The following is a 21553-nucleotide window of genomic DNA, read 5'->3' on the forward strand; positions in this document are numbered from 1 at the left end:
ACGCAGCCGGACGTGTTAGTGGACGAACTGGTCGAGGTCGTGGAGTAAATTTTGTGACTCTGGCCGGATCGTCCCTAACCCGTCACGTAGCGCTTCCGGACCATGGTACTGGGTTGGACGGTCAGTCATGTTCTTGTTTGATTGTTGGCTGGCCGGTTGGCCTTTCATCTCCAACCCTTGGTGTGGGTCGTCCGTCGGTCATGTTCTTGTTTGATTGTTGGCCGATGGGTCGACCTAAGCCTAGGACGGTTCGGGGGTGTTACAGCGCAGATGGATGGAGTTGTTAGCAGACTACAACATGGATATTACGTATCACCCAGGTAAGGCCAATCAGGTGGCAGATGCCTTGAGTAGACGCAGGAACGATGTTTCAGGAACCAAGGAGGTTCAGGAGCTGTCTGGGACACTTGCTAGTCTCAGATTGTGTGCAGTTACCGCAGAGGGTGAGACTGTTGGTCTTGAAGCATTAGAGCAGGCTGATTTATTATGGAGGATACGCAGAGCTCAGGATAGTGATGATGCTTTGGTTAAGCAGATTGAGATCGAGAGTATTGGATATCATATAGCTTTGAGTGGGATGTACATGTATCGGAACCGAGTCTGTGTGCCAGAGGACAAGCTTTTAAGGAAGGAGATATTACAGCAAGCACATAATTCGCGTTTTTCGATCCACCCGGGAAATACCAAGATGTACAGAGATTTGAAGCGCTAGTACCACTGGCCTGGTATGAAGAAAGAAGTGGCTACATTTGTATCGCAGTGTCAGACGTGTCAGATGGTTAAGGCTGAGCATCAAGTGCCTAGCGGATTATTGCAGAACCTCCCGTTGCCAGAGTGGAAATGAGACATGGTGACTATGGATTTTGTGACTGGACTTACGATAACCTTTGGTGGGAGGAATGCTATTTGGGTGATCGTGGATAGACTTACCAAATCTGCTCATTTCATAGCGATCAAGAAAACAGACGGAGCTGATCAGTTGGCACAGATTTACCTTACAGATATTGTGAGGTTGCATGGAGTTCCTGTCAGTATTGTATCGGATAAGGATACCAAGTTCACATCTACATTTTGGAGAGCATTTCAGAAGGCGCTTGGGACAAAAGTTCATATGAGTACAGCCTATTATCCGCAGACAGATGGACAGTCAGAGAGGACTATTCATACATTAGAGGATATGCTTAGGGCTTGCGTCCTGGATTGGGAAGGAAGCTGGGGAAACTATTTACCTCTAGCAGAGTTTGCCTACAACAACAGCTATCATTCGAGTATTAGGATGGCACCGTATGAGGCGCTTTATGGTAGGCCTTGTCGTACACCACTTTGTTTGACAGAAGTGGGAGGGCGGCGAGATTTAGAACCAGCAATGGTTCAGGAGACAGTGCAGCACATAGAGATGCTTAAGACTCGGCTTAAGGAAGCCCATGACCGCCAGAAGAGCTATGCAGATAAGCGCCGTAAGGACTTGGAGTTTCAGGTAGGAGACTTAGTGTACCTGAAAATGAGGACATTCCAAGGAGGATCTAAGACTCGGAAGCTAAAGAAGCTTAAACCGAGATATATGGGACCATACCCTATTGTGGAGCGGATTAGAGCAGTGGCTTACAGATTACAGTTATCAGAAGAGTTGTCAGATTTTCACGATGTGTTCTATGTGTCAGTCTTGAGGAAAGTTGTGAGAGAGCCAGAGCTCATTTTGCAGCAGCCACCCAATGATCTTGAGAAGAATTTGTATGCATCTTGTCAGCCAGTTGAGATTTTAGATCGGCAAGTGAAAGCCGTTCAAGGGATGATGACCATTTTAGTTAAAGTTCGTTGGGAGAGAGACGGGATTCAAGAAGAAACCTGGGAGGCTGAGACTCAGATGAGGATTGATTATCCAGAGTTTTTCCAGGACAGTATTGGACAGTCGGTTCAGGAGCAGAATTCGGGGATGAATTCTCCATTGGTGGGGGAGAATTGTAACGACCCGATTCCGCAGGCCCAGCAAGGCCCAATCAGTTTACAGGAAACTCTAAGTGAGTTCCTATTTAAACAGAGCCAGCCTATTATTTTATTCAGAAAAAGTCTAAGGCGTCGAACCCCTGCAGATTTAGAGCTGTCAGAGAGAGATATTGGTGAACTGTCTCAGCCACCGTCGACTGAGATCAGATCCGTCACGCCGCCGCCGTTTCACCCCCTAGGTAATCCGCAAACCACCTTTTCTGATTGGTTAAGTGCTGGCCGTTTAGTAAATCGTCGATATCTCTCTAACCATTGGGTTTCTCGCGATTTCAAGGCCACCAGTGTGTTCGTGACGTTGAGACGAGTCCGGAGCAGGAGTTTCAGCCCGAGAACCGGCGCGACGCACCCACACGCGCAGGAGGAAGTTTCGCGCGTGAATCGCACGCGCCGCCATATCCGCCGGACGTTCGCCGGAGCCACCGCAGCCGGCCACCGTCCGTTCGCCGCCAGGAAGCCGCCGCCGCATCGCCGCCGCGTCTCCGCCGGCGCCGGTGATTTTCCGGTAAGCCACCATCATCGTTGGCCGCCGCCGGCGACCAGTCTACGGCGACTCGCCAGTAACTCGGTGATTCGGCCGAGTTGACTCAGCGAGTCAAGCCGTTGACCAGTCAAGCCGGTTATTGGGAATTGGTTTGGTTTGGATTAAACTGAATTGAAATCAATTTTAATCGGGTCCAATTGAAATCGAATCCGGTTAAGGAAAAACCGATGGTTCAATTCGATTTCGATTTGGTCAAAGGTTGACCGGCTTGGGTCAGAGTAGACCGGGTTGATCTTTGACCAGCGGGTTGACTTTTGACCAGATCGTCGGTTATCCGTTTTGGACCGTTTGAAGGGCATTCTGACTCAATTTTTCGCCCTGATTTCAGATTTGGAGTTTGTTTGAGCAGCTGGAGTTCATAGCTATCACTTTTCCACATTGCTAAGGTGAGGGTCTATTCCGTAAATCCCGTACCAGTGTAGAATTCTCTCTATCGTAGTTTAGATTTCGAATCATGATCCGTCTGTATGAATTGAGTCTGTTTTAGTCTTGATTGTTAGCCAGTTCGTTCATTGTAAACTGGAACTACGGGTCTAGAGGATTCAACCGTTGATTTGATTGTGTGATGTTAAGAGATGCGATATATATATATGTATGTATACATAGCTATGAGTAGGGACTATGTGCGCGGGTGGGGGCTCAGAGATGTCTGGGCTAGCGACGGTACTTGATTGTGCGGGCAGGGGTTCAGAGACGTCTGGACTTGCGATGCTACTTGTGCGGGCGTGTGGTGCAGAGACGTTTGTACCATGGACGCTACTTGAGAGGGCGGGGGTACAGAGACATACTGTACTAGAGACGCTACGTATTATAAATCCATATTAGGAGATGCGGGGTGTATGGACTAGCTATATGCTATCATCGCATTGTTTGTGTTGTGTTTGTGTGATACTTTAGGCGTCTTGTTTGTTCATGTTAGAGCTAAACTTCCATAGTGGGAGTTATATTTACTCAAGTCAGTGGTTTGCGTGTTTAGCATCCCCATACCTCACGGAGTAACTCCCCTGTTACTCACCCCTCCTATTCCTTTCCCCTTTCAGGTGAGACTGACGAGCAGGAGTGATTGCTATCGGATTGGTGCTTTGGGAGTTTTATTTCTTTCTTTTCCAGACTTGCGGATTTTATGCTTTTATCGATATTTTCTGGATTTATTATGTTATTTGGATTTATGGCTATTTATTGAATTTACGACTTTGGAGTTGACTTTTGAGAAGTAATAAATTGAGATTTCAGACTTTTTATTTATTTAAGTTAGATTTGGAAAATACGGGTGTTACAAGATTAGAGTGGTTCCAATCTAGGAACTATCCATGTTGGCATGCTATTAGAGCCATCAGAAGAGAGCTGTGTAAAGCATATAAAGAAGAGGAACTGTTTTGGCGGCAAAAAAGCATGGAGAAATGGATGAAGTATGGAGACAGAAACTCTAATTTCTTTCATGATTCAGTCAAGGCCATCAGAGCAAAAAGGCAGCTTATTAAAATCAAAGATGTTAATGGAGTGGAGCAATGGTCAGAAGCAGAAAAAGCTCAGGTGGCTGTTGACTACTTCTCAGATCTTTTCAAGTCATCCAATCCGTCAAGTTATCAACCTTTCTTCCATGATATGAGGCCCAGAGTTTCTGAAGCAATGAATCAAAGTTGCATCTGTCAAGTTACAGATGATGAGATTAAAAGTGCAGTCTTTAGCATCAAAGCATCGAGTGCTCCGGGGCCGGATGGCATGTCAGGACTGTTCTTTCAGCAATATTGGGAGGAAGTTGGTCCTAAAGTGTGTGTCGAAGTGAACAAATTCTTTGAAAGAGGGGTTAGGCCGGTAGATTGGAATTTCACGTATCTGTGCTTATTGCCCAAAGTTCTGGATCCGGAGACTATGAGTGATCTACGCCCAATCAGCCTCTGTTCTGTGTTATACAAAATCATATCAAAGGTCTTGGTGACACGCCTACAGCTTCTGCTCCATGAGATTGTTTCAGTTAACCAATCGGCGTTTGTAGCAGAGAGGCTGATCACTGACAATATTGGGATAGCTCATGAATCAATTCATGCCTTGCAGGTCAACCCTTTAATCATGAATGATTATATGGTGGTGAAAACGGATATGTCCAAGGCTTACGACAAAGTGGAATGGAGCTATATTCGGAGGCTGTTGGAAGCTCTTGGTTTTGACATCAAATGGGTCAATTTGGTCATGGTCTGTATCTCTTCTGTATCCTTTGCAGTACTGGTAAATGATCAGCCTTCTGGAATGATTAAGCCGCAACGGGGGCTCCGCCAGGGAGATCCTCTCTCCCCATTTCTCTTTGTGTTGTGTACTGAAGGTCTAACGCATCTGCTGAATAAAGCTGAAAGTCAAGGGTTGCTAAATGGATTGAGCTTCTCTGACTCAGGTCCTTTTATCCATCATTTGCTATTCGCAGACGATAGTCTATTCATGTTCAGAGCCTCAGAAAACCAAGCAAGGGTCCTTCAAGACATTCTTAACGTGTATGGCGCAGCGACGGGACAGACCATTAACCTGCAGAAATCAGCTATCTCTTTTGGAGTTCAGGTTAACGCTGTTACAAAAAACACAATTCGTGAGGTGTTGGGAATCTCTAATGAAGGGGGATCTAGTAAATATTTGGGTTTACCAGAATGCTTCAGCGGCTCCAAGATTGAGATGCTTGGTTATCTAAAAGGGAAGGTTAATGGAAGGCTGAATACTTGGTACCTGAGGAAGCTCTCGCAGTGGGGTAAGGAAGTGTTGCTAAAATCGACGGCTGCGACTCTGCCTGTCTACCTGATGTCGGTTTTCAAATTGCCTAAAACAATCTGTGTCAATCTCTCAAGCGCAATGGCAGATTTCTGGTGGGGATCAAATGCTCATAAAAAGAAAATACATTGGATTGCCTGGGAGAAACTATGTCTACCTAAAGAGAGCGGTGGAATGGGTTTTAGGGATTTAGAGGCTTTCAATCAAGCTCTCTTGGCGAAACAGGCCTCAAAGGTGTTGTCTTCTCCTCATTGCTTACTGGCCCAGTTCCTTAAAAGCAGGTATTTCCCTAACTCAAGCTTTTTGGAAGCGAAGTTGGGAGAGAGACCGTCTTATGCTTGGCGGAGCCTATTATTTGGTAGAGATCTCCTTATCAAAGGGTTGTAAAGGAGAGTGGGAGATGGCAACTCAATCAGGGTATGGACAGACAAATGGATCGAGGATGACACTGATGGTTATGGCCCCCAAGCTCCTTGGATCAAGAACTATACTTTTGATGTCAACTTGAGAGCAAGGAGCCTTATTGATTTTCAAAACAGAAGATGGAATGTCCAAGCTTTGAAAGAGATTTTTGTCCCCTCTGATGTTCAAATTCTCCTTAAACATCATCCTGTTACAGTCAAGGAGGACTTCTGGAACTGGAGATTCAACAAGTCAGGGGCCTATACGGTGAAATCAGGTTACTGGTTGGCGACAAAGGAAAAGAACTTGGAGGTTCGTAGGATTGCAGAAGCCTTGCCGTCAATCAATATCCTTAGAGTACAAATCTGGAAAGTGCACTCTGCTCCAAAAATTAAGGTTTTTGTGTGGAAGGCATTGTCTGACGCTCTACCAGTTGCTGAAATCCTTATTGCTAGAGGTTTGAAGGGTGATGAAAGGTGTCAGCTTTGTGGCTTCGAAGGTGAGTCCATCAACCATGATATATTCTGTTGTCACTTTGCAAGACAATGTTGGGCGCTCTCAGATTTACCATCCCCTCCTAATGGCTTCAATGAGGATTCAATATATGAAAACATTTCATATCTACTCAACTTGAGTAAGAACCAGAAGGTGGAGATGGGACTTTCTCGAGTCTGGCCTTGGTTACTTTGGTATTTGTGGAAGAACAGGAATGGTTTTCTCTTTGAATGTAAGCTTTTTGAAGCAAGGGACGTGGTCAAAAAAGCGAAAGATGAAGCGGACTCGTGGTTTCTGGCGCAGCAGGTTCAAAATCGGATGGAGTTAACTAAGAGAGTAGAGGTGAGGGAACCAATGGTTAATGAGTCAGGTGTGCCAGAGGGTTGGGTGTTGTGTGAGATTGGAATGGACTGGTCTAAATCAGATGACATCATGGGTGCTGCTTGGATCACTAAAAATAGCTGAGGAAAAGTTTTGGAGCATGGCAGACGGGCATTCTCTGGGACTAAAACCGTTGGTGAAGCAAAGCTTCAGGTACTGCTGTGGGCTATAGAAAGCATGAAGAGTCTGAAGAAAAAGAAGGTGAGGTTTGTATCTACCTTTGGAGACCTGGTGGAGGCAATTGTGAAACCTCATCGTTGGCCGGCTCTGCAGTTCGAGGTAGCAAAACTCCAAAGAGAGTTACAAGCTTTCGAAACATGGGAACTGAGACTTGGAGTTTCGGAGATGTTTAGATGTGTATCTTTCATTGCGCAGAGTGTAAGGAGTTTAGGACTCTCTCAGTCCTATGTCGCTGCTGGTCATCCCCGTTGGTTGGACCATTGGTACAGCAATGAAAGAGTAACATCTAATGCTTTTAGGTAGGAGTTGTGGGATTATTTTTTGGTGCTCTAGATGGTTTAAGCAAAGGAGTTTGTCTAACTGATTTTTTGGTAGCGTTCTTGTATGAAGCAGTTGCTTGTAGTGTGAACTTGGACTGTTATAGTCTTTTGAAATATATAATATCTCAATTTGGGAAAAAAAAAAAACAGAAAGTGACCCATGTGGTTTATGCGCACGTGCAAGTCTCTGGTCTTTTTTACATCAAATGTTATTGAATTACTCAGAGTATAAGTGATTTTAAAATCTACTAGGGTAAACCCGGGGGCAACAAGCAAATTGAAAATAATAGAAAAATATTTAAAATTTTAATATAAGACCAAAAATATTTATTTACTCTAAACAAAAAAATATTAATCTTTACTATTTGTTTTGTTGTTTTTATTAAAAATCAAAAGCTCGATAAATTAATATGAATTTTTCATTTTTCATTAATGTAATTATTTTACACTTTCAATGTTTGTTTTATCTTTGTTATAAAAGGAAGTAAAATGAAATTACATTGACTCTAAACTGTACACAAAAAGAAGAACCAAGATGGTCAAAGTCATCTTTCATTATTGAGTAAATACATTAAAAAAAATTTCCCTTGAATCACCTTTTGATTGCACCGGCCCCACTCGTTTTGGGTTCCATCAGTTCATGGAACATGAAGTTATCAATAGCAGTCTGCTGAGTTGGATCGGATCCTGCAGGAAACAACAAAAAAACACTTGAATGTGAGGAAAAAAACCAGCTTTAGACACAAACTTGAAGCACTTAACATAAATCAAGGAAAGACTCACCTTTCCATTCAACCTGTGCCAATAGTCGAGTTAACAGAGCTTCCGTTGCAGATCCTTTTCGAAATCTTCTACATGATACTTCAAGTATTGTTCGATAGTTGTACTATCCATTAGAGATACATCATGAATGAAAATGTTTTTCAAGCTTGCATTTTCAAGAATCCCATTATATTCTTAGTTAACCTAGTTCAATATAATCATTGATAAATCATTATAAATTCGGAAAGACCAATCTAACATCGGAGGACATGATGATGATTAACATACTTAAAACAAATCTAAATCGCTGGAAACAGAAGTGCTCATAAATTACCGCCACACTCGGGGAGCTTGAAACAACACATCGCTGCAACCTCCCCGAAAAAACTTGGAGGCAAGACCGCCGTGGCCGAAACCTCCCCGGCGGAAGCAGATGTTAACTTTTGCTTTCGGTGAATGTTGAACTCGAGGAATCTAAAAAATAAGTGTATTTTGCTGTTTAAACAGATTGATAAGATGATTTTAAACAGATTTATACTTGCAGATACACCGACTCACCAAAGTAAAACACACATTCAAGGCGACATTGTGGTTGATTGAATTAATAAGGGATTACTACGACATTTTCAGTGATAGAGATGATAGATATGAAGTTCAGACGTCGCCGTAGAACAAAGAAGAGAGACGAACGCGAGAAGCATAATCAGAGTTTACTTTCTTTGGGTAATGGGCCTGTCTGCATATCAAGCATAACCCATCTGTTTTCAAAGTCCAAAAACACATCTACATATATAAAGAAGTTAAACGGAAAACCCCAAACACACAAATAGAAAAGTTAATGAAACGCAACACTTTAGTGTTAACGGACACGTGTCAACTCGTGAAGCTTCCAATTAACGAGGTGGCAGCATAAGAAGAGAATAAAACTCTTCTTTATATATATTGATTTATACCAAAAATTGACCGAAAAAAACATCTATGAAAAGCACGTATAGTTTTGGGTAAGGTATCTGCTATAGGGTTCTGCTCTCTTGGCATGTGGATGTAACATCCCGAGTTGTGATATGTGAAAAGGCTTAAGAGAATTGATTTGGCTACCTATGTCACCAAAGTTGACTTACCTTTTCCGGAGCACATCCTGAAAGAACTCTGGAGTTAAGCGTGCTTGAGCTTGAGAAGTGGAAGGATGGGTGACCTATCGGGAAGTGATTCGCGATAGCGTGCAAGTGAGGCCAAAGCATGGGAAAAGGTCGGGTGGTGATTCCAGGGTCAGTAAACAATGATTTCGGGCCTTTAGAAAAATTAACGGACCGATCGCTGGAACGGGATGGGCCCACGGGCCGAGTGAGCGGGCGTGGGTGGCCCATTAGCTGTGGGCGGTCGGAGCGTTACAAGTGGTATCAGAGCGGGGTTCCGTCCCGGCTCTGACCCGGATGGCGATTTATGGGACTTGGATTTCAACGATTTTGGAGCGCAACGAGGACGTTGCGTTCTTTGAGAGAGGGTGAATTGTAACATCCCAAGTTGTGATATGTGAAAAGACTTAAGAGAATTGATTTGGCTACCTATGTCACCAAAGTTGACTTACCTTTTCCGGAGCAAATCCTGAAAGAACTCTATAGTTAAGCATGCTTGAGCTGGAGTAGTGGAAGGATGGGTGACCTATCGGGAAGTGATTCGCGATAGCGTGCGAGTGAGGCCAAAGCATGGAAAAAAGCCAGGTGATGATCGCAGGGTTAGTAAACAATGATTTCGAGCTTTTAGAAAAATTAACGGACTGATCGCTGAAACAGGATGGGCCCACGGGCCGAGTGAGCGGGCGTGGGTGGCCCATTAGCTGTGGACGGTCGGGGCGTTATAGTGGATGATATTGAAATTAATCATTAATACCATTTCCGTCAATTCTGTAAAACAATTTGGTCATACTGTCATATTTTGAATCATTGAAATGATTTTCTATAAACCACAGAAATGCATTTATGCAAAGGTGACAAGTGTCTCTTTTTGTTTCCGAGACCTAAAATTGTTCTTCTCTAGTTTTATCTAGCCATACTCAATTATATCCATTTTATTATAAATCCAATATCCATGATCCATATACCAAAAAACATATACGCTGCAAACATAAGGTTTGTGTATTTGTATTTATTGCGGATGAGCCACTTCAGAGCTTTTTGAGTTTACATCAAACTATGCATGCATTCACTTTGAGAATATCTTACCAGCTCGAGCAAATCTCTTGTGATTCCCCTAAAAAATATATTATTACTGGATTTCTAGTAATACCAAATTATTAATGGTTAAGAATCTGTATCTAACTTTGGATTTTTTGTTTCATTCTTCTACCAGAACAAATAATCAAAATTATAATACATTTTGTTATTAGAAAAATTCTTAAAACGATGGTGTTGAAACAAGAGCCCAAATTTGTAAAACCAATAAATAATTAAAATTGCATATTTTACTAATTCATCAGATTCTCCATATTTAAGATAAGATTATCACAAGTTTGTTAATGTATTAGAATCAGTTTGAATCATTATTTAAGTACTTAATTCATATCCCAATAATTATAAAAATTAATTGCATTTGCTTAGCCGTCAGCTTTTTGAGCTCAACTTAAAACATTTACATTATTCAAATACAAACAAACTGACTACATGTGAGATGTACCCTGATACAACAAGACAATAAATTTTATTTGAAATATTAAACTTCTTGTGACAAAAAAATCAGTTTTAATACTTTTAACTATGAATTATGAAAAGCATCTTCAATCCACCATTTTATTTCTATTCTAATTCTTTTATATTTTCTATTGTAAAGTGAAAATGAATATTAATATAATAGTTAATATTAAAGATGGGCAAAAACCTGGAGAAAACCAAAATAAACCGACTCAGCCAAAGACCCAAACCAAACCAAATTATATATCCTAACCATTTGATTAAAGGTTTTATCTATCCAAATAGTTTGGTTTAATTTGGTTTTAAATAAAAAAAAACCTAAAACCAAATGGTTTATTTAATTAAATTAATTAAATTAACTAAATATAATAATAATACTAAGATTTAAGATATTTAATCATCTAACTTAAAAAACAACACATAATTTTATACATTTTACTTTTGAATAAAGAGAAAAAACACAACTAATAATAAAATAAAAACTACGAATCTTAAACATTATCAAAACCGAAAAAATACCTAAGATATTTATATTAGATTCGAATACACATTTTTATCTTGCGGTCATTTTTTTTATTTGTTTTAGACCTACCAATTAAGTGATGGTGTGTTAAGACCTCGTGGACGGAAAGTTTTTTTTTCCACAAACTCAGACGTCCTTATCAATCTCTTTAACTTCTTCTCGCCTATGATTGTTTTCCGACTATTTTTAACCGATTGTTCCCTAAAAATACACATTCTTTCCTTGCCATCACTTTTTTACTCTGTTTCAGACCTACCAGTGAACAAAAGATGTGTAAAGAACTCGTGCAACTTCTTATCGACTGCTTAGTAAACATCTTGACAAGAACATCAGAAATTAGCTATCTGTCTTGAGACAAGAAGAATGAAAGGCTTCTCAGATATTGGTTCAACACAAATTTATTTTTCATTATAAGTCAATTAATTTTGATGTTTGAGATTTTAGAAAAAAACTATATTTGATGTACAAATTAGATTTTTCATGAATATAATTTAATATTTATTTTAAAAATTAGTTTTTTCCATTTTAAAATTAAAAATTAGACAAAGTTGAGAATTCATTTACTCTATAATAAAATTTACCAGTCTTGCGGAAAGGCGCAAACGAACGTGAGCTGTTATACCAAATCCCCCGCTGGCTATCGGGGACCGAATAATAAGACCATGTTCTGCAGGGGAACAAATCATCTCTTTCAAGAGCAAGGGCAGTTGGCGGGGAAGCAAGAAGAAATCCAAGTGACCAGCTGAAATGGAATTGGATTATCAATCGGCCATTGAGGAATACATAGGCTTAGAGGGTGGTCCCCCTTTCTCGCGTAAAAGCGATCAGAATTCGAACACGCCGCATTTTACTGGGAAGGATCGTGGCGAAGTCACTCTCCTTATGGGCGAAAATTGCAGCTCATCTTTCGCTTGGTCAATTAGGGAGCCAATCAGTATGTCATTAAGAGAATAAGATTGAAGATACTTTTATTTGATTATTGACAAAATAAAACTAAAAAGTTTGTTACAATTCTGGAGTTGATTTTATTGAAGGTGATTGGTTGGGTGTAACTTTATTTTAAAGTATGTGCTGTAAAATTTAGTCTATTGATTTTTGTTTTTGTAGATGCAAAAATTAAGTAGAAAAAATAAAGATAATATGTATATGCTTCTATAAGCCATGTTTTTGTTGTAGTTTTAAAAATTGACTTAAAGCATAATTGGTAATTTTAAAGATTGTCAATAAAAATTAAAGCTAAAACATGTATCTAGAGCCTAACTAATCACCCCATTATCACTGATTATACAGTTTATGTATAAAGTTTTGGATTTTGGTCTTTATATAAATCTTTTCCTGGGGGCATAATAAAGTCTTACAAAAATAAATCTTTTTGCAAGAATAAAAAAAAAAGTATAGAGTCGAGTCATACTTGTTTTCTAGTGCGTAATTGTGCTTAAATTTAACGGTTTTATTTAGATAATCACATATTTTTAATTTTTGAAAAGTTCAGTGGCATAATATTGGGAGGATCTTGAATTTTGGCTATTTAAGGAAACCAAAGTATTGAAATTAGGATTGTAACACTACAGTAGTTTAGATACTTTAGCTTTTTTAAAAAATTAATTTTTTTATTAAAATTAAATATATTTTGCAAAGAATATAAATGCATGACGCTATGAGATTGTATAAAATAAGTAAAAAAAAACAAATAATTTATACACAAACTCTCCCCTCTCCTTACTCTTGTTTTTCTCTGACAAAGTAATGGGAGAACAGCACATCTCAGCTACAGTTCCCCGTGACAGAACAGATGAACAGGTTTTGATTAACGTTTCTCAATTTTGATTTCTTCTCTGCTTTACCTTTTACTTTGATTGTTCACTGAATCATCTCTTCTTCTCAATGATTCTTGTTTCGTACTCTACAGTTTTCTAGTTATATAAACTTAAAGAGATTATTGTTCTGTGTTCATTCCATTACTAGTTCTTGTCTTTAAACGTTCATTCCATTACCAACCCTTGTCTTCAAACGTTCTGTTTTCTTGAACACAATAAGAATTACTTCTCAGGATCTCATAAGTCTGTTAATAGTTAACTTAGAAGTATATAAGAGATCTGTATAGACCATCATAAAACTCGAGATCTTTCAGCAAGAAAAAAATAAAAAAATTCAGTGTTAGCATTTTTGGTATGATGATTGATCGTTTTGTTGCAGGCAATCTTGGCTTTGAAGAAAGGTGCACAACTTCTGAAATGTCGGAGAAGGGGAAACCCAAAATTCTGTCATTTTAAACTCTCAATGGTAGGTTCTTTTGGATCTTCGAATTGAAATCCCATAAAATTATAGAAAGCAAAGAGAAAGTAATCAGTTAAAGGGTTTTGTAAAGTTGTATTCTTTTGCTTTTTGAAGGATGAGAAGTATCTGATTTGGTACTCAGGACAAGATGAGAGACAGCTGAGATTGAGCTCGGTTATAACGATTGTTCGAGGACAGATCACGGTATGTCGAGTATAAGATTTGGATTGTTCCTTACGATTAAAGGTGATGATGCAGCGTCTCTTTCTCTATCTATTAGCCGAAGTTTCAGAAGCAAGCTCAACCGGATCGAAAAGAGCAGTCGTTTTCACTCGTCTATGCAAATGGAGAGTACACTCTTGATCTTGTAAGTTCGGTTTTGTTCAACGACTTTGTATAAATGTTCTTGAACATGTCTTGTTGGTGATGTAGATATGCAAGGATAAAGCACAAGCAGGCTCTTGGTTTAAAGGCCTTAGAGCTGTGATAACGAAGCACCACAATGCTAGATCTTCTGTGAATCTAAGGACAAGCAGGGGAGCTCAAAGTTGTATCAATAGCCCTGCGGGGTTTATCCACAGGAAACAGAATCTTGGACTTCTTGAAGAAACCCCTGACTTCACTCAGGTAAACTAAAAAACTCTGTTCTTGCCTTGTATCGTTTCTTGATGTCTGTGTTGTTATGTTCTTGAAGATACGCAGTTTATGTGCAAGTCCATCCACATTACTTGAGGAACGGTGTTTGTGGTTGTCAGGCTCTTCAGACAGTTTCTACTCCATGGAATCAGCTGGTTCAGATGGGTTCGGCCCAGTTTCTCCTTACTACGAAGCAGATTATAATTCCAGGAGGTCGGACTGTGACCAGACAGGTTCAGAGCTTAGCAAGCATTCATCACAAAGATTTTATGTTTCTCCCCCTCACACTGTAACTCAGCCAACTGCAAGATCCAATGTCCTCAAGGACGTAATGATATGGGGAGCTACAAGGGGTCTTATCGAGGGATCAAAGAATCAGAACGATGCTTTATCTCCTCAGCTTTTAGAGTCGGCCACCATGTTTGATGTACAAAGCATTTCTCTTGGTGCAAAACACGCTGCGCTGGTTACGAGACAAGGTGAAGTGTTTTGTTGGGGCAATGGAAACAATGGTAAGCTTGGACTTAAAGTTAACCTTGACATCGACCATCCGAAACGCGTTGAATCACTCGAAGGTGTTGCGGTTGGATCAGTGGCTTGCAGCGATAACCAAACATGTGCTGTTACCGAATCCGGAGAGCTGTATCTGTGGGGAATAGACGGTGGAACTATTGGAGAATCAGGAAGACAATTCTTAACTCGGAAAATAGCTGATGTCTTTGGTAGATCTTTGAGGGTTTACAGTGTCGCTTGCGGCGCGTGGCACACAGCGATTGTGACATTTTCTGGTCAGCTTTACACTTACGGTAGTGGAACCTTTGGAGTTCTTGGACATGGGAGCCTTGAGAGTGTTACAAAGCCAAAAGAAGTGGAGTCTTTGAAGCGAATGAAGGTAGTATCTGTTTCTTGTGGACCGTGGCACACGGCTGCAATAGTGGAAACATCCACCATCGACAGGAAATATCACAAAGCCAAGAGTTGTGGAAAGCTGTTTACTTGGGGAGATGGAGATAAAGGAAGGTTAGGTCACGTGGACAGCAAGAGAAAGCTCATGCCGACTTGTGTTTCGGAGTTGATTGATCAAGATTTCGTTAAAGTCTCATGCGGATGGACTTTAACTGTTGCACTCAGCAACAGAGGAACAGTTTATACGATGGGAAGCTCAATTCATGGCCAGTTGGGATGTCCAAGAGCCAAGGATAAGTCGATAAATACTGTTTTAGGCAATCTAACAAGACAATTCGTCAAGGAGATTGCTTGTGGTTCACATCATGTAGCTGTGTTGACTTCTTTTGGTAATGTTTATACTTGGGGAAAAGGCGCCAACGGACAACTTGGGTTAGGCGATGTTAGAGATAGAAACTCGCCGGTTCTTGTTGAGTCTTTAGGAGACAGGTTGGTGGAAACTATAGCTTGTGGGTTGAGTTTAACGGCTGCGATTTGCTTACACAAAGACATCTCTTTGACTGATCAAAGCGCTTGCAGTTCTTGCAAGTCAGCTTTTGGATTCACAAGGAAGAAACATAACTGTTACAACTGTGGTCTCTTGTTCTGCAATGCATGTAGTAGCAAGAAAGCAGTTAAAGCTTCCTTGGCACCAAACAAGGGCAAACTTTCTCGAGTCTGCGATTCTTGCTTCAATCATCTATGGATAATAACAGAGTTTTCAAACAAGGTTAAGATGGACAATCGAACTCCAAGGATGCAGTTGGTTACTAATGCACGCAGGGTATCTGACAAATCGACAGAAACTGAATCAGAGAATCAGATTCAGAATATTCCACAAGCTAGTCGTTCTTCAGATGGTCAGCCTCGATGGGGACAAGTCTCTGCTCCTTCTCTGTTTCTTTTTGACAAAATGTCACTATCTTTGACAAGTCCTGAGAATATATCAGTCTCATCCGGAAGACGACCATCTTCTACAAAGATCCCGACCTCGTCTGAGACGAACAAGATCTTTATCGAAGAAATCGAAAGGCTAAAGGCCGAGGTATAGTACTTTAACCTTCTCATACCGGTACACATATACAATAGCTTCATATTATACAGATAAAGATTCCATTTTTCTTGAAAATGTAGGTAAGAAATCTCCAGAAGCAGTGTGAACTTGGTAACAAGAAGATTGAAGAATGTCAAAGAGAGTTTGAGAAGACATCAGAAGTTGCTAAAGAAGAAGCTGAGAAGGCTAAAGTTGCTAAAGAGATAATAAAAGCTATGGCCTCAAGGGTAAAGATATAAATTAGCAAACATTGTTTTTTTTTTCTTTAAATCTTTTTGTTTATAACATGATCCACATTTCTGTCTATTTGCTTGCAGCTTCAGACGAACAAGGAGAAACCGAACAATCCTAAGACTGGCATTGCATGCAATCCGTCTAAAGTCTCGCCCATCTTTGATGATTCAGTGTCCGTTCCATATCTCACACCAATTACCACGACTTGTTCACAATCCAAAGACAAACAAATTGTAGAAAAATGTTCAAGCCGTGAAAGCAACATTAGGCTATTGGTAGATGCATCGCCAGCCATCACAAGAACAGGGCATATGAAAAATGGAACACAAGAATCGACAGCAGAACAAGTAGAGCAATATGAGCCCGGTGTATATATAACTTTCACGGCCTTGCCTTGCGGTCAGAAGACGCTTAAACGCGTACGATTTAGGTAAAAGATATTCTTGATTTAGTAATATTAGGGTGTGCAAGTGTTGATGTGATTGTTGCTAATTTTGGTTGCAGTCGAAAGAGGTTTTCAGAGAAGGAAGCACAAAGATGGTGGGAGGAGAAGCAAGTTTTGGTCTATAACAAGTATGATGCTGAAGCATGAACTAATTGAGAATGTAATTATATTTTTAATATTGTTTTCGTTTTTTCAACAACTCTAACTCGTTTTTTTTTCAACAACTCTAACTCGTTTTTGATCATTTTCCTCGTTAAATGCTATTTTAGTCAAAAAAGCTCATTCTAAGATTTTTTTGAGAGATTTGCTCTAAATAGTTTCCGTAGGGTAGGGAAAATTATGATCGAAAATCATGAAACAATAAACATATAAACGATAATATAATGAGTCAGACTTTGGACTTGGAGACTATTTTTTCTTATATAAATAAAATTTACGCATTTTCTCAGTTTCTCTTAAATGGCTGTAACAAAAATGTAATGTATCTTACTCTAAAATTTTTCAACCTCACTATAATCTTTTTGAATTTGAAAACACCAAATTTTATATCAAATTGTTCATTTTTTTATGTTTTATGTATTTTTCACTAATTTATCTTGTTTTTGCAGATTTTTAATTCATGGTTCTCATCTTCTTTTCTTTAAAAAAGTAGATCTATAATTTTTTATATGCACTTTGTGTGTGTGTTATATGTTATATTCTAAAAAGTTATAGATTCAACATACTATGACTGTTTAATCATTATTATCAAAGCACACAAAATTATAATTTGAAAGTTTTCTCTGTTTTGAAATCATTTTTAATGTTTTGGGTATGTAGATTTTTCAGATCTGAGTTGGAAGACTACTAGGAAGACTTCGCGGTAGACTTCACGAGCATACTTCTCAAGCAGACTTTTCGGACGAATTCACACATATTAAGCGAGAAATTAACATTTAAGCGAAAAAGTTAAATTTTAAGTGAATTTGACCGCGAATTAGAATAAAGACTTCTTGACAAGTCTTTAGTTAGAATTTCTAATTCACTGTCAAATTTCACTCAAAATTTTAGTTGTCTAACTCTTGTTTTGATAGTTTACATTATATTGTAAATAATATATCTACTTTGTCTCTAATCTATTAAAAAATCTTTGTTTGATGCTTAATTCATTTATTCAAGTTCTTTTAATCATAAATTATTGACACAAGTTTATTTTAAATCTTTGGCTAAGATTATGGTTGTGCAAATTAAAGGGGGAGACTTATAATAATATAACAATTGACACAAGTTCAACATAAAAAAAATATAACAATAATTCATAACACTAGATATGAATAGATGTAAGACTTGGAAGTTACTTAAATCTCTTTTTTTTTTTTGACAACAAACATTTACAGACTCATGTTGACTTTGTAAAACAAATTGGTAACTCCGCATCCATGTGAACGACGAAAGACGGTTGTTTCCTAGTACTGCGTGCTAAGCTATCCGCCCATAGGTTCTCTGTCCGGGGTACATGAACGATGTCTGAGTTGAGGAAACTTCTTTTTAAAAGCTTAATGTCTTCCAGATAACTTCCAAATGCTAGGCATTCTTCTGGTTCCAAAACCATCTTCACCAATTGAGAACAATTCGTTGCAAACGTAACCTGAAACTGTCTTAAATTCTTCATACATTCCATTGCCCAAATTAATGCCTCCAACTCCGAATGAAGAGGTGAAAGACATGCCCTTACATTCCTTGCCCCTGGTAAACCATCAAAACCCGGTAAAGTGCTATACCAGCCTTGCCCTGAAAATAAATCCTTATCTTTCCATGAACCTTCTATGAAGCACCATCGTCCTGAAGTCGGTACCGTGGGTCTGCTCTGTGCCTGATGCTCCCTCGTTTGTTCCTTTACTACATGTGCCTCAGCCCAAAATGTTGATTCCAATTCTGCTATTTTCAGTGTGTCCCTTGGATCAATATCGAGATTACTAAACACTTTGTTATGCCGACCTTTCCATATATACCATAATATCCATGCAAATTGGTGGTCATCCATCCTTGGATTGACTCTCCAAAATAGATGATCCATGTTAGTGAAAAACGAACTAATAGGAAAAATATTGGGGTTCGATGGTATCTTAGATAAAGCCCATACTTGACGTGCTGGAAGACACTAAAAAAACATATGGTTTATTGATTCCTCGGGGTCTCCGCATCGAGCACAACATATATCCCCTTGTATTCCTCTCGTTTGTAGATTTTTCATTACCGCTATACATCCTGAAAGGATTTGCCATAAGAAATGTTGTATCTACGGGGGGCACCACACTTTCCAGCAGAAAGGTTTTAGTATATCCACTGTGGGACCATTAAATTCTGGTGGTTTTTCCCTATCAGGATAGACCCGTTCCACTTGATAACATGATTTAACCAAGTATTTCCCATTGTTAGTGAAATGCCATCTATTCCTATCTTCCATCTGATTTCTACTTAAAGGTATACTTTCAATAATTTTTACATCATGAGGATCCACCAAAACCCTGATTGCGTGTAAATTCCATGTTCGGGAGTCCGAGTTAATGAGAGAATTCACTGTGAGGTCCGGGTAACTGTTTTGAAGGTTTTTGTTTGCTGGTCTCGGGCGAGTGGCTGGGATCCAAGGATCATTCCATACTGAAATAGATGAACCTGTTCCCATCCTTTTAATTAGTCCTTTACTAACCAAAGATATAGCAGAAATAATACTCCCCTAGCCATATGACGGGGAGTATGAACGGATCGGTTCCAGGGGTGAAGCATTCCTATAGTACCGTCATTTGAAGACTCTTGAAAAAGAGTATTTGGCTTCTCAATCAGCGTCCACAATTGCTTTTTCAAGCATGGCCGTGTTAAAATTAATAAGATCCTTAAAGCCTAGTCCACCATTATCTATAGGAACACATAATTTATCCCATTATTTTCAATGCATAACTTTTGTGCTTCCTCCTGGACTCCACCAAAACTGAGCTACTGCACTCGTTAACTTTTTTAACTGTAGCCTTTGGTAACCGATAAATAGACATCACATGATTTGGCAGGGCCGTAACCACCGATTTAATAGTCACCTCTTTCCCTCCTTTAGTAAAGAATCGAAAAGTCCATCCATTAACCCTATTATTCAAGCGGCCTTGTACAAAGCCAAACACTTGTACCTTAGATCCTCCAAGTTTTTCTGGTAAACCTAAATAAGATCTCATTCCTCTTATATTCTGGATTTCCAAAATATCTCTCAATTCTTGACGGCTGGATTCTTCAATTTTATATCCAAATTGAATTGAGGATTTCTGGAAATTAATTTGTTGCCCTGAGACAGTCTCATATTCCTTTAGAATCTTGAGAATGGTTTGACATTTCTCCTCATATGCTTTACAAAAGAAAAAACTGTCATCTGCAAATAGCAAATGAGAAATTGTTGGACAAGCCCTTGCTACCTTCAGACCAGTTAATTGTTTCACTATCTCCGCCTTCTTAATATTCACAATTAATGCCTCAATGCACATGATAAATAAATAAGGAGACAGTTTGATCAAAAAAAATAAATAAATAAGGGGACAAAGGGTCCCCTTGACGTAAGCCCCGCTGGGGAGTTTTGAGACCTCGTGACTGACTATTGAGAAGTACTCTGTATTGAACCGACGGTATACATTCCAACATTATATTGATCCAGCGAGGATCAAATCCCATTTTGTGGAGAAGAACCTCAATAAAACTCCACTCTATCCTATCATACGCCTTGCTTATATCCGTTTTGATCGCCATGAACTTGTTTTGGCAAGACTTATTGGTTCTCAATCCATGAAATATTTCCTGCGCTATAAGAATATTATTCGATATTAACCTGCCCGCCACAAAAGCCGATTGTGTCTCCGAGATTAGTCGTGGTAGGCAAATTTTCAATCTTTGACACAAAACTTTCGAGATGATCTTGTAACCAACATTACACAGACTGATCGGCCTTAGTTCCGTCATCCTTGTAGGTCTCTATATTTTCGGAATCATGCAAATATTAGTAATATTTAAACGTGGATCCATATTTCCTGTAACCAAAAAATTATTCACCATTTCAACCACATCCTTCTTAATAACATGCCAGGAATGTTGAAAAAAGAGAGCTGTCATTCCATCCGGACATGGCGCTTTCTCCGGGTGCATCATGAATAAAGCTTGTCGAACCTCTTCCTCCGTTGCTATTCTTAATAAAATTTGATTCATTTGAGGGGAAATAGATGGAACTATCTCTTCAAAAAAACTATCAAATTCCGTTGGAACAGTGGTGGTAAACAGATCTTTAAAATTATCAACCACCACCTTCTCAACTCCGTTCTCCTCTTTAAAATTACCCAACTACCACTTTCATCATGGAGTCTCACTATTTTGTTGCGGATCCTACGCTGCTTTTTAAGGCATAATAAAAATTAGTATTAAGATCCCCAGATGAATACCACATATTTCGGCTTTTCTGGTGCCAATATTCCTCCTCATCCGTATAAGCCTCTTGTAACTTTTTGGAAACCTCAAGAATCTCCTCTTGTGATCTATTATCATCCATTTGAACTTCTTCCAATGCCTGTTGAAGATCTTTAATTTTGTCCTTCCGGTATGGTTGGTTATCTTTTCGTTGTGAAGATATTTCATGGCGACAATTATTAATTTTTGTAACAACATCCACAATTTGTCATCCCTGATTTTCTGTCCAGCCTGCCACTATTGATTCCATGAGACCCTCCTGTCCAACCCATCTCGTATCAAACCTGAACTGTCCCTTTCTTTTTCGTGGTAAATTATCCTCCAAAAAAGCAACCACAAGACGATGATCAGAACCGACCATCTTCAGGTATTCCGTGTAAGAGCATGGGAAAAGCGTATTCCATTACTCATTTGCCAAGGCCCGATCCAATCGACATCTG

General features: G+C 39.4%; 1 protein-coding gene across 3 annotated transcripts; it reads left to right on the forward strand.

Annotated features, from left to right (window-relative positions):
- Nucleotides 1-12733: 12733 nt before the first annotated feature.
- Nucleotides 12734-16946, forward strand: LOC106335901 (E3 ubiquitin-protein ligase HERC2). 3 transcript variants are annotated; one of them, XM_013774573.1, is made up of 9 exons: nt 12734-12849; nt 13246-13332; nt 13441-13530; nt 13607-13693; nt 13759-13953; nt 14021-15952; nt 16042-16188; nt 16279-16625; nt 16700-16946. In XM_013774573.1, exons 1-9 carry the CDS (start codon nt 12796-12798, stop codon nt 16785-16787), a joined length of 3027 nt encoding a protein of 1008 aa, XP_013630027.1. In that variant the 5' UTR covers nt 12734-12795; the 3' UTR covers nt 16788-16946. The 3 variants fall into 3 exon arrangements, with proteins under 3 accessions (XP_013630027.1, XP_013630028.1, XP_013630029.1); XM_013774575.1 differs by having other exon boundaries at nt 12777-12849; nt 13607-13953; nt 14082-15952; XM_013774574.1 differs by lacking the exons at nt 16279-16625; nt 16700-16946 and having other exon boundaries at nt 16033-16115.
- Nucleotides 16947-21553: the final 4607 nt, after the last annotated feature.

Source organism: Brassica oleracea, chromosome C3 (genome assembly GCF_000695525.1).
Source record: "Brassica oleracea var. oleracea cultivar TO1000 chromosome C3, BOL, whole genome shotgun sequence".
Lineage (NCBI taxonomy): Eukaryota > Viridiplantae > Streptophyta > Magnoliopsida > Brassicales > Brassicaceae > Brassica > Brassica oleracea.

Excerpts from the sequence above, each read along its gene's own strand:
- LOC106335901 (XM_013774573.1), top strand. The coding sequence starts at position 12,796 with ATGGGAGAACAGCACATCTCAGCTACAGTTCCCCGTGACAGAACAGAT. Across the intron at positions 13,333-13,440 it reads GTCATTTTAAACTCTCAATG|GATGAGAAGTATCTGATTTG; the intron begins GTAGGTTCTTTT and ends TGCTTTTTGAAG. Across the intron at positions 16,189-16,278 it reads TAAAAGCTATGGCCTCAAGG|CTTCAGACGAACAAGGAGAA; the intron begins GTAAAGATATAA and ends ATTTGCTTGCAG.